Source organism: Barbatula barbatula, assembly GCF_947034865.1.
Source record: "Barbatula barbatula genome assembly, chromosome: 18".
NCBI lineage: Eukaryota > Metazoa > Chordata > Actinopteri > Cypriniformes > Nemacheilidae > Barbatula > Barbatula barbatula.
The window spans coordinates 4,773,266-4,786,119 of NC_136781.1; the positions used below are offsets into that span (position 1 = coordinate 4,773,266).

The window sequence follows — 12,854 nt, forward strand, 5'->3', positions numbered from 1 at the left end:
AGGGCCCTAGCCTGAACAATGGTCTCTACCACCGCTGGGGGTATACCACTCAGGATCTCCTCGTCCCGTCCAGGGGCCAGACATGGAGGTTCCAGAGGTCTGGTCTCGGATGCCACAACGTGCCCTTCCCCTGAGAAAGAAGGTCCTTCGTCAGGGGAATCTGCCAGGGGGGAGTTGTCGTCAGGAACATTAGCTCCGAGAACCAAGTCCGGTTGGGCCAGTAAGGCGCAACTAGTAGCACTTGATGCTCCTCTTCCCTGACCTTGCACAGGACGTGTGCAATGAGGCTCACTGGGGGGAAGGCGTACTTCCGCTTGTCCCGCGGCCAGCTGTGCGCCAAAGCATCCGTGCCGAGGGGGGCCTCGGTCAGGGAGTACCAAAGCGGGCAATGGGTGGTGTCCAGGGAGGCGAACAGGTCCACCTGTGCCTGCCCGAACTGCACCCAAATGAGCTGGACTGCGCGGGGGTGGAGCCGCCACTCTCCACGGGGCGTCGACTGACGAGAGAGCGCATCGGCTGTCTGGTTCAGGTCGCCCGGGATGTGAGTGGGTAACAGGGACTTCGTCACCTGCTGGCTCCACAGGAGGAGGCGTCGGGCGAGTTGCGATAGCTGCCGTGAACGAATACCACCCTGTCGGTTGATATACGCCACAGCAGTCGTGCTGTCCGACCGGACCAGCACGTGCTTGTCCTGCACGAGGGGAAGGAACCTCCTCAGTGCAAGCAGCACCGCCAACAACTCTAGGCGATTGATATGCCAGCGCAGGCGGGGGCCCGTCCAGAGACCCGACACTGCGTGCCCGTTGCACACAGCACCCCAACCCTGCAGGGAGGCGTCGGTCATCACCACGACGCGCCTCGAAACCTGCCCAAGAGGGACCCCTGTCCGCAAAAAGGGCATTGAAGACCATGGGGTTAGGGTGCGCCGGCAGAAGGGCGTGATCGGGACGCGCCTGCTGCCGGTGTGCCACGCACTCCAAGGAACTCTGCTCTGTAGCCAGTGCTGTAGCGGTCTTATGTGCATCAACCCGAGGGGGACCACCCCCGCCGAGGATGCCATGTGTCCCAGGAGCCTCTGAAAACGTTTCAGGGGGACCGCTGGCTGCTGCCTGAAGCTCCTTAGGCAGGTCAGCACCGACTGGGCATGCTCGGAAGAAAGACGTGCCATCATGGAGACAGTGTCGAGTTCCATACCGAGGAAAAGGATGCTCTGCACAGGGGAGAGCCTGCTCTTCTCTCGGTTGACCTGTAACCCCAAATGGTCTAGGTGCCGGAGCACCAGGTCCCTGTGTGTACACAACAGATCTCGCGAGTGCGCCAAGATGAGCCAGTCGTCGAGATAGTTGAGTATGCGCACCCCCTGCTCCCTGAGGGGAGTGAGGGCGGCCTCCCCGACCTTCGTAAAGACTCGAGGAGACAGGGACAGACCAAATGGGAGGACGCGGTACTGATATGCCTGTCCCTCGAAAGCGAACCGTAGGAACGGCCGGTGACGAGGGAGGATGGACACATGGAAGTACGCGTCCTTCAGGTCGATCGCCATGAACCAATGCGCTTCTGCGTTAGCATCCTGAACAGCAGCTTGTGTAGGTGCCTGTTCAGGGTACGCAGGTCCAAGATGGGGCGCAGCCCGCCACTTTTCTTGGGGACAATGAAATACGGGCTGTAAAACCCGGAGTACATCTCGGCCAGAGGGACGAGCTCGATCGGCCCCTTCGCCAGAAGGGTAGCGACCTCGGCCCGAAGCACGGGAGCATCTACCCCTCCCCTGAGGTGAAGAGGACGCCCCGAAACTTGCGCTTGGCGAACTGAATCGCATAGCCGAGACGGATCGTTCGCTCTAGTCACCGTGCTGGTCTGGGAAGAGCCAACCAGGCTCCCAGGTACCGAGACAGGGGGACCAGAGGTTCGATCTGAGTCATTGTCCCCGTGGGGGGTGGTTCGATGGCTGGCAGTACGGCTCCCTCGACGCGGGGGGGGACCCCGGGTAGGAGAGCGGCTCTGCCGAGGTGCCTGTCGGGCGATATCGCGGCATACCGCACCGTCTGACTGAGGGTGCTGGTGGCCACTGAGAGTATACCCAACCGTGTGTCTCGCCGAAACACAACGTGGGGTTGCCGAGCACCGTCCTGCGGAGGGTGAGAGCGGCTGTGAGAAAGACCCAGGGAGAGAGAAAGCTCTTTCTGCGAGAATGTGGGCACCAGGCCCTGATAGGGGCCCGGCTGGTGTTGCTGGGACGGGGCAGGCACCGTCCCAGTCCGACCCTCTAGCGATGTAGTTGCTCGGGTCGGGCCCGGTGAACTCGATCTCCCTGGGTTCACCCCGTCAGAACACTTCTGCTTCCACGGAGGTTGGTGACGGGATGGTGCTCGCCACTTCGACATCCTTCTCCGGGAGGCCGCCTGTGCAGGGGCGCTGGAGCCGGAGTCTGAGTCGGAGAGGGGCGCGGCTGCTGGGAAGCGGACGCCGCGCGGGACCTCGACGGACGATAGGCGGCCGGGTCGCGGCGGGGCAGAATCGCCTCCGTCTGCTTCTGTACAGTCGAGAACTGCTGCCCTCGACCGTATCACCAAACAGCCCACCCTGCGCGATGGGAGCGCCGAGAAAGCGAACCTTCTCAGCGTCCCGCATCTGTGCAAGGTTCAGCCAAAGGTGTCTCTCCTGGACCACCAGTGTGGACATCGTACGACCCCAGGGCTCGCGCCGCCACCTTTGTCGCCCGAAGAGCGAGGTCAGTGGCAGTGCGGCAGTAGCCCAGGGTCGGACTTTCCCTCGTGCAACTCCTCCAACGCCCTGGCCTCCTGCAGGATGGCCATGGCGCGAAGAGCCAAGGCAGCTTGACCCGCAGCGTTGTAAGCCCTCGACACCAGCGATGCCGAAAACTTACCAGCCTTGGAAGGGAGCCTTGGTCGATCTCTCCAGGTGGCAGCTGTCTGCTGGCACAGGTGCACCGCGACTGCACGTTCCACCTGAGGGATGTCGACGTAGCCCTCAGCTGCCCCGTCATCGAGGGAAGTCAGGGCGACCGAGCTAGTCTGACGTGCACGCGCCGAGAAGGGGCGTTCCAGGTCCGACTGAGCTTCTCATGCACTTCCGGGAAGAATGGTACCGGTGCCGACCGTGGCTTAGAGTCACGGCCGGTCCCCAGATACCACGTGTCCAACCGCGAGCGTTGGGCGGACTTACCTGGCAGTGCGGTGCACTGCAGCCCAATACTCGCGGCGGCCCGGGAAAGCATGGCTGACATCTCGACGTCCGCTTCATCCTGAGCTCGACCCCCCGGGGGAGGAAGCTCCAAGGAATCGTCGATGTCGGATGCCAGGAGGTCGCCCTCCGATGCTGCGAGCGACATCTCATCGTCGTCACGCCCCGAGTCCGAGTACGTGACGGAGGAACAAGGCGGCGTACCGCCTATTCCGGGACGGCCAGACGAGCGAGGCGGGGCGTGAACGGTCCGCGAGCCGGTGGCTGACGGATTGAGGCTCACGGTAATTCCCCGATCACCCTCGGTGCTCGCCGAAGCGGACGGCAGGGCTGATGCCACTGCTGCCGCAGAACGGGAAGCACTCGAGGTGGCGGCTGATTCTCGGAAGAACGCAGCTACCCGTGAACGCAACGTCTGAATTACCATCCGCCCACATGTGCGGGCAAGATGTATCCACAAACGCTGCCTCAGCGTGCTGGAGTCCCAGACACACGAGGCAGACATCGTGTCCGTCCCCTTCCTCGATGAGTGCGCCGCACCCATGAGCACAGCGGGACATGCCGCGCTGAAGAAATATTGAGCCCTGAAAAGGGCTCGCTCTTTAGAGAGATGCCTTGGAAGTTGCCGAGACGCCCAGGGGAAGTCACAGGAAAAGGGACAGTCCGCTGCACCACGTCGTAAGACCAGCAACACGTAGATAGTATCTGCAGAGTCGTCAGCATCAGGATGCGAAGGCTCCGAAGAAAAAAAGGTGAATGAATGCGGCACGCCGGCTCCCTTTTATACCCGGATATCCGGGGGCGGAGTCCGGCATGCAAATTTCATTCGCCAATTTTCATTGGCCTGTTCAAGTCAGTCAGAGAAGGTAGGTTCTCAAGTCAAACCCTATTCTGTCGACACAACGTCGAGAGACCGACAGAAAGGGAACAATGAATTTCCAAAGTAGTATTTTTGTCTTGTTTTGCAGTAGTACAAATATCTACAAAAAGAGTCTAGTTTTCTGAAAAATAAATCATCAAAATGATGTGAGTTAATGCTTTAAACTGCAACTTTAAAGTAAACTAAAGGCTTGTTTTAAGCTTACACTTAATTTTCTTTTCAGAAAACAAGAGTGACAGTTCACCCTAAAATGAAAATTCTGTCAAATTAGGTACCCTTTATAAAGCATCTATAAATGAGTTCATTAATTTCATTTACAAATGCATAATGAAGCAGTTATTCATTACGGTTCATTCATCATGGCTCCTTTCACATACTCTTTTTTTTATTTATCGGATATGGTAAAGTTTAATTGACTACACATTTTACATTTTCCCCATCATTTTGTCTTGTACTACCCAATATAAGTCCTACCAGTTCACCTCCAACCATATCATTCCATTTGCACCCTTGCTTTCTCCTCTATCTTCTACAGCAGTGAAGCCACAATGCCCCCCTCCTCTGCATTATTAATGAGATATTAATGATTTTCTGACTTCCTGACCTCCAGGTCTCCATTAGTAACCTGTAGGCTGAGAAAACCCAGTGCTGGACAAGGCTGGCCGAGCTAATGAGACCTACATTCTCACAGCCATTAACACAAACATCTATTCTGTTAGAGGTTCCGGAACCCTGTTTGTGTTGCCGAAGATGTGCCAGTCAAATTTATAATACAATATCCATCCGACTTGTTCGATCTTTTTGCCGTATGCATACAGGATTTCAGGGCAAGCTGTGGCTGTTTTTTTCTTTGAACCGGAGCCTGGAAACAAGGCAGTATTCATTTCCCATCATGCAATGGTTCTACCGTGGAGTCCTGAGGTGTTGCTTAGTGTGTGTTCTGCATGAAAGTTGTGCCTCAGTTTAACCATCATTAACACTGAGAACATTAGAGTCATGGTCACCTGGAAGTCATCTAAGCCTTTAGCAGTCATCTGTATTAGCACGGTTACTAAGGTAACGGAGACTAAAAGCTCCGCTCTTTCTTTCTTTCAGAAGAAATCTTGGCGAACAGTCAGGAAAAGTCCAATAAAGTAGTTTCAAAGATAAGCTTTTGTCAGGTGCAGACTTATATATTGGTTTGAACCTTTTGTATTCAAAAAGGTTTGCAGCCGGTTTTTTAGAATGCTGGGAGTTCAGAAAGACAAAGCGAAAGAAAGGATAAACTCCACCCTGTTCTGAAGTTTGCAGGTTGCTTGGTAACCAATGAATCGTTCATATTAAAAGCAGGTGAGCTGGTACGGCGCATGTGCTTGTCTTGTATAACTCTTTCCTCGCTCTTCTGTCCCCTTTTGCACCTTTCTTTCCTACCGGCCTCCTTTAAACTCCCTTTTCTCCGTCTGCGTTTCTTATTCCTGCCCCCCCCCGCTCTTTGCAGTCTGTCCATCAGAAATCTCATTATTGTTGGCTGTGTATACATCTCAGTGTCTCATTAGCAGGCTTCCAGAGAAGCAGAGGACACCATGTCTGAACTTCTGTACCAATTTGTCTGTCTCTGTCTCCCTCTCTGTCTGGGAACCGTGTTTCCCACAGTGCATTAGGCCCATCCTTCAGTGAACTGAATAAGTAAAGATGGCTGAGACGCAAGGTGAAAAGTCAAACTGCAGAATCATGGGAAATGAAAAGCTCTCTTGTGCGTTATCGGGTCTTGTGTATGTGGTTTTATGTGTGTCAGGACTTAGGTTTTGCTCTCTTTGTGAGGATTGAATGGTAACATATAAATGCTGAGGCTAGTTGACACATGGGAAATGCTTGTATATATTTCCGTGTACAGTACTGCACAGTATGTTGACGTAAAACAATTCAGATTTTCTTTAGTTGTCCTAAATTAGACTTCTCTGACTTCTGTTTTTCAAAATAAGGTAACAGCTCAGTGATCCCACTCTCGGGTAAACAACACATGTGTGTTTTATTTATTTAGCATTTCTAGATGTATTTTGTCCATTCCAGTCCAGTCCAGTGTCTGTTGAATTTCAACTAAATCAAACCTCAGGAGTGACAAAGTTTTCACAGTAATGTGAAAGACTGACAGCATGAAAAGACACATGAGAACCGTGATAAGAATCAAGGTTACAACATAAAACATATTTGTTGAACTTTTCCCAAATACATGTACAAAATAAGAGTTTGGTTCCAAAATGAGATAAAACAAATTAAAAAATCATATTTTTTTATTGTGTTTTATTGTATTAGTTGGCTGTATTTTTTTTAGTTATTATGGCTCAAATCAAACCAAACGGAAGTTTGATTGATATTAATTGGACCGCACAATAAAAACATGATTTCTTAGTCATGTTGGAACCAAACTCTTCAAATAATACTATAGTATTGCTTAAAATTGAATAAATACTGCCGTATTTGAGGTCTGAAAAAACACAGAGCATATTTTCTGTTCTTTAAACCTGTTTCTCTCGTTTTCATTTTCTGAAAATAAATGCAAAAAGAAACAATATTTTTATTTGAAATTGGGGAGAAATATTGCAAATAGTTAACAGACCATTTTACCTAATCACACTAGTAAACTCAGAAAAACAGAAAATCATTTTGAAATGGTCTCTTAATTTCTTCCGCGGCTGTATTTATTTGAACTATTTAATGGCATATTCCATGGTGACTTATTAACTCTACAATTGGAGCATGTTGCCACTAACTGAACTACTGTATATCCCAAGGACAGCGCATGACAACCAAAACAAGCAAGATGAAGCTTAAACGTCAGACTTTAGAAAAGCATAGTTTTGGGCTGAGACAGGTGTGACATTTCATGAAACATACACGCTTGAAAAATGTTGCATGATATGCAAATGACAAAACTACTCTATAAGTGAGATTGAAATGTTGGTTCTGAAAACATTAGCTTTTAGTCTTGTATACTTTACAGTGTGTTTGAGTTTAAACTGACAGACAAATGAGAAAAAAAAACGTACACTAACCCTCTTCTCTCAATAGGTAGTGGTCTAGCTTTTGTTGAAACTAGTAACTTTGTATTAGCACCTATTGTACTCTTTGTAAGTCGCTTTGGATAAAAGGGTCTGCTAAATGACTAAATGTAAATGTAAACTTGTTAGAGATTTAAGAACCCAAATACAATTTAAAAGAACGTATTCTATACTAAGACTTTGGGTATTTGTCATGTTGAATCTAACACAGCTTTTTCTATTCACAGGTGAACGAGATCTATCATGACCACTCTCTTGGGGCACGAATTAACGTGGTGCTAGTCCGGATTGTTTTGGTGGATGCCAAAAAAGTAAGCATGCATTTCATTTGTAACCTAAAAATGCTTTTTCCCTTTCAAAGAAATTCACAAACGATACATCTCAGCGTTCACTGTATTCGTTTAGCACCTTTGCAGTTCTGTATCGTGACAGTTTGACATATCGTATCTGCTGTTAACTGTATAGGCGCACACACCCCTTTTTCTCTCCTATGCCGTCTTTCGAACACACACACCTGCACAAACACATAAACACACTGCCAACTTGGCTTACGGTACATGCACATATTTTCCACCTCTTCTGTTGGGTGCTCACCATGGCCTAGGCCTGTTATTCCACCGGACTGAACACAACGGGAACTAAAAGCATGGCGTTCCCAGAGGAGTCTTTTCAAAGTCACACGCCTTCACAGTTCAACACCAAAGCACACAGAGTGCTGATGTTATGCAATTGGCTTCTGAACGCCCCTCCCTAACACGTACACATACATAAACATGCACACACATATACGAGCTATGGAGCCGGCAAAGAATTCTGGGAAGAATGAAGAATTAATGATGACCCTGCCTCATTCATTAAAACTGATAAAATCGAGGTTACCACATAAACATTTTTTTTGAACTTTTCCTAAAAACATGTACAAATATATCTGTTGTATTGCTGAAGAGGAAATATGAACTTGTTTTCTTTGCACTATTTGAGGTCTGAAAAAAAGACAGAGCATTTTTTTCTGTTATTTTGACACGTTTCTCCGGTAAATAAATGCGACTTTTTTTAATTTGGGAGAAATATGGTTAGCAATTCACGGAATGAAACAAAAATTATCATTTTACCCAAACACATTATAATAAGTTCTGAAAAAACAAGATTTTAAAATGGTCTATTTTAAAATATATAGTTGTGTGTGACTTTGTGGGGCTTTTTGGATTAATAGCTAATACGCAGTGTTTGGGAAACAGATCTATTTGATCTTGCTAATGTAGTCTTTAAATGAAACGCGACTGAGAACGCCTGAGCTTTGATAGAGCCTCTTTCGAACAATAAAACCTTTCTTTAGAGAACATCTGAATCATTTGATGTCTGGACTTGTAATTGCAGGAATAAATGGCGAAGGTAACATATAATCCACTTATTCCATCAGCATCAATGGTTCACCCAGGAAGAATCTTTTCCCCAGAAGTGCTATCTGGATATGTAACCTGGAAGGAAGATATTTTTAAGCCATTTAAACATGACAATCCTTCACTTCTCTATCTCGGCCATGGTGCTCGCCATTACCGCAGATGTCAGTTCACCAAGACTGAGGAATAGCTCACAATGCTATAGTGCCACACATTCTGCTCTTCATTCTGAGATGCACAACCACCCCCAGCCATTATGATAAATGGTGATTTTCCTCTGTGACAGATAGTGTGGGGGTTTCATGGTGATTACATGCGGTTTCGGGTTAGAGAGAGGTCTGCCGCGGGTCAGGCAGATGGCGTTTCCTGGGCTGATTTGTGGTGATTGTCCCCCTGGCCTTGTTTTTTCAGGATTAAGTTCTTAAAATGCAAACTGTACCGCATCAACACACCAGGCGCTTGGCACACAGGTCTTTCTCTGTTTACTTCTATCGCTATCTCTTCATCTCCATTGCTCTCAAAATCTCTCTCTTTACATTTGGGGGACACGTCGTATCCAAAGCACCACATTTTTATTAGGGTGTTCCCTCGGTATTGAACCCATGACCTTGGCATTGATGATGCTACACTCTACCAGCCGAGTTACAGGAACACTGTCTTTAGCTCTCTGTCTGTTGCTCCTGACGCTTTGTCTCTTCTTAACTGATTTTTTACTCATTCAGGGATGGATTTCCCATAAGGAGCTCCCAGACTTTTCCCAGTGGGATGGTCTGCTTGTGGGCTTGCTGTTGAAACCAAATTTAGATACAATGTACAAAGATTTCAAATAGAGACGAAGTTCCGACATCAAGTCATTTTAACAGTGCCATAGGTGACAACCCTCACATATCCCTTTATGGCTCATTTATGGTGTTTTGGATTGAATCAAAATTTGTCCAAGAATGGTTCTCCATTCCTTCACCTGTTTCCTTCCTTCACCTACACAGATGGGGAGTTTTGGATATTCTGTAATGGTCAGTTTAATGCCCAGTGTCGAAGACAAGACTTAAGGCTAGTCTCAGACTAAAATGAATGTTTGAGCTGTCCTTACTGAAAATAACTTGCCGTGGCATATCTTTAAATATATCAGTGCCATTGCTTTGTCTCAAGAAACAGACAAGAAATGTTGTAACTTAAATATCCTATTTAACCAATACTCAGTAATTATTTCTTAAACACAAACATCTACACTAGAAATGTATTATTTAATGCATGAGCTAACTTTAAATGAATAAATGCTTATTTCCATAACCATTTCAATATCTCGTATTAGGCAGACGGGTCTGGAGATTTTTTTACTCTCGAAACATCCCTGACTCAATTTATATGTTCAATTTAACAACGTCTGATTTGATTGAACGCGACGTGCAGTATTTCCCCCAAAGCTTTCATAACATATTTGAGATGTTTTGGCAGGATTATAATACAAAGTGTTAAAATAAACTAGGTTTAAATATATTTGAGACGTTTAAACTAGGTTGTCTAAAGGTACTATTTAACTATTTGCTTTTGAATGGAAACCTACTAACAAACACAGAGGTTTTGTTTCTACTTGGTATTACCGAGGATGACAACAATTATGTCATTGTTTTTACAACATCTCCTGCTGCTATATCCGGCACACAAACCTGTTGACATTATTATATAACTAGAATGAGATTTGGCTTTTTGCTAATGAGGATCGCCTACAAAGTCTTTAAACATGATCAAAAATGTCGTCATTATGAGTTTGGTGGAACCTGTGCACGGAGACACGAATGGACTCATGGCTACCATAACTCAAATGCTGTACGATTAGACTGGGGTGTGTTGGGATCATAAAACTGTCATTGACGTTTCTTCTGACATGTGGTAGGCCTTGATTTGTTTATTCCTGGTAAATAAACAGATATTGCTGAGATGTTTGCAATGTAAGATCCACTGTTGAGTTTACACCGGACCCAACAGCCCATAACTGATTATCATAAACAAACAAAAATGTCCTTGAAAAGAAACAGTCAAATACATGTTATGTTCAGTTTAGAGTGATGTCTTTAATGACTAAGATGTAAACACTGATGCCGATGCACTTCCAGTTTCCTTTTTAATTCTTACATGTACAATTAAATATTAAATATATACGTTCAAAATTTTGATCCGATTCTAAATGTTCTGATGGTTGTATTCTGTTCAAACGCTTCTGGACCAGAGTTGAATCAGCGTTGCACGTTTTTACAAAGTGGTCTATAGAAACTTTTTACGGGAAGGTTCCAAAAATTGGGTTGTACTAAACGGCATTTCTGCAAACGACTCTTCCATCTTTATTTTTAAGAGAACAACCGCTCTAGATCACCCACCTATTTCAACAGCACAGCCTTTAAGACTGTCAGGTATACATCTCTCCCCCTCTCTATTCTCTCCACCTCTCTCTCTCTCTTGCTCTCTTCCACAAACGCCTGGTTCCTCCACACCCACTCCTCCCCTCCGCAGCCCCAGCCCCGATCAGCATGCAGCCTCGCCGTCTTGCCACCAGGTTGTCCATCATTCCCAATTACTGTGGCAACCGTTGCTGCCGGCTGCGGCACGCACTGATCAACACACTGACCCTGCGCACCTCCAACATCGCGGTCTCTTCCGCAAATCTCTTCTCGCAGAAAGAGACCCTGACACGCTATAACCCGCATCAGTCCGGAGAAAGAGTGTGTGCGTGTGTGTGCTTAGGTGCGAGTGAAAACATTGTGCGTTATGCAGTTGAGTGCAGATAAAGATGCAGTGATGTTCTTGTAATGAGGACGCCTGCACGTCTGTCATGTCTCGTGTTCACGAGAACACTCTCCTGCGAGAAACACCCTTCTCTGTGATATTATCAACAAATATGTCAGCATGGTGGAATGATGTGATAAGTCGCTGGGAAACTATGTACACAGAACTGTTATATTGATGTTATTAGTCTGCAAATTTCATAAACGCAAATAAATTGAAGCGTAATGAGAGAGTAAAGCAGCAGACGCACTGGTGCTGGGAGTGATGCTGAGCTGAGTTATCCGTATGTTGTGTTCCCACCGCCCTCTTTCTCAAGGCGCTTCAATGCAATGTATTGGAATGAAGATGGCGCCCCCTATAGCATACTAGAGGTACTACAGCATTTTGCGGGGTAGTTCATGAACCTGATAGGATGTAAAAAGCAATTGTGGGAGTTATTTTAGGACACACAGCTGGAAAGATTTTTTAAGCTTTATTTAGTAACAATATACACAACCGCTGCAAAAATATAGCTGATATATAAAATAATAGCCATTAATGTAAAAAAACGAAAAGAATAAAGAAATCAGGGCATTTAGGTCTAATCAACAACAGCAATTACCAAAAAAAAGTGTTTGGTTAAAAGTTCAAGGCTTTGCAATAGTCACATCTGGAAAGAATCTTTCACTTCCATGACTCGTGTGGCCACGTCATCAAAATACAGCAGCACATGCATGCCTGAATGTACCTCTCCATGCATTTTTTTCCATGCACAGATCCGGAGCTGTGTTTTTCATTTGTCCACACAAGCTTTGTATTAACTTGTATTAACAAGATCTGTGATGTGACCAGACGTGATGCACAATTTGGAAATAGGGTTTTATGTCGCTTCGAGCATGACTAACACCTTTCTGTTCATTTTCCAGTCCACGAGCCTCATTGAGCTGGGCAACCCATCCCAGAGTTTGGAGAATGTGTGTCGCTGGGCTTTTGAACAGCAGAGGAAGGACACCAATGATAAAGAATACCACGATCATGCCATCTTTCTCACTCGCCAAGAGTTTGGGCCCACGGGAATGCAGGGTAAAATAAAAAACAACAGACACACACCAGCACAGCATCATCAACATCTAGAGACTTCAGCTTGTTTATCATTAAAATGTAAATAGGCTTGATATAAGTGCCACAAAGTGCTTCAAGTACCACAATGACCTGGATAAGATCTTGACCTCAGTCCTCAAAATATCAGTGACATGAATGTGTGATGAAGATGTGAGGAAGACGAGCTCAATCAGCTGTTGTTATGTGTTGCTAGGTTACGCTCCTGTCACAGGCATGTGTCATCCCGTGCGGAGCTGCACCCTCAATCATGAGGACGGTTTCTCTTCTGCTTTTGTGGTGGCGCATGAAACCGGCCACGTGTGAGTATCTGCTGCACTTTTGCATGCCTGCTTGAAGATGTCAACGTGTAGATGCTGTAAGCATGTTGACATATAAAGCAACTAATTTTGGGTCCCACTAATATAGCCCAGTCATACATTCATATTAGTTTTTTAAATAAGAAAATCTAGA

The 12,854-nt window shown here is 46.5% G+C and overlaps 1 protein-coding gene across 1 annotated transcript in view; it reads left to right on the forward strand.

Annotated features, from left to right (window-relative positions):
- The window catches only part of LOC306907668 (A disintegrin and metalloproteinase with thrombospondin motifs 2), a 114,870-nt gene that overhangs the window by 83,597 nt on the left and 18,419 nt on the right, over positions 1-12,854 (forward strand). Inside the window, exons 5-7 of the mRNA XM_079479947.1 lie at positions 7,350-7,433; positions 12,209-12,365; positions 12,598-12,703. Coding sequence (XP_079336073.1) covers positions 7,350-7,433; positions 12,209-12,365; positions 12,598-12,703 — 347 coding nt within the window. The remainder of the gene's footprint in view (positions 1-7,349; positions 7,434-12,208; positions 12,366-12,597; positions 12,704-12,854) is intronic.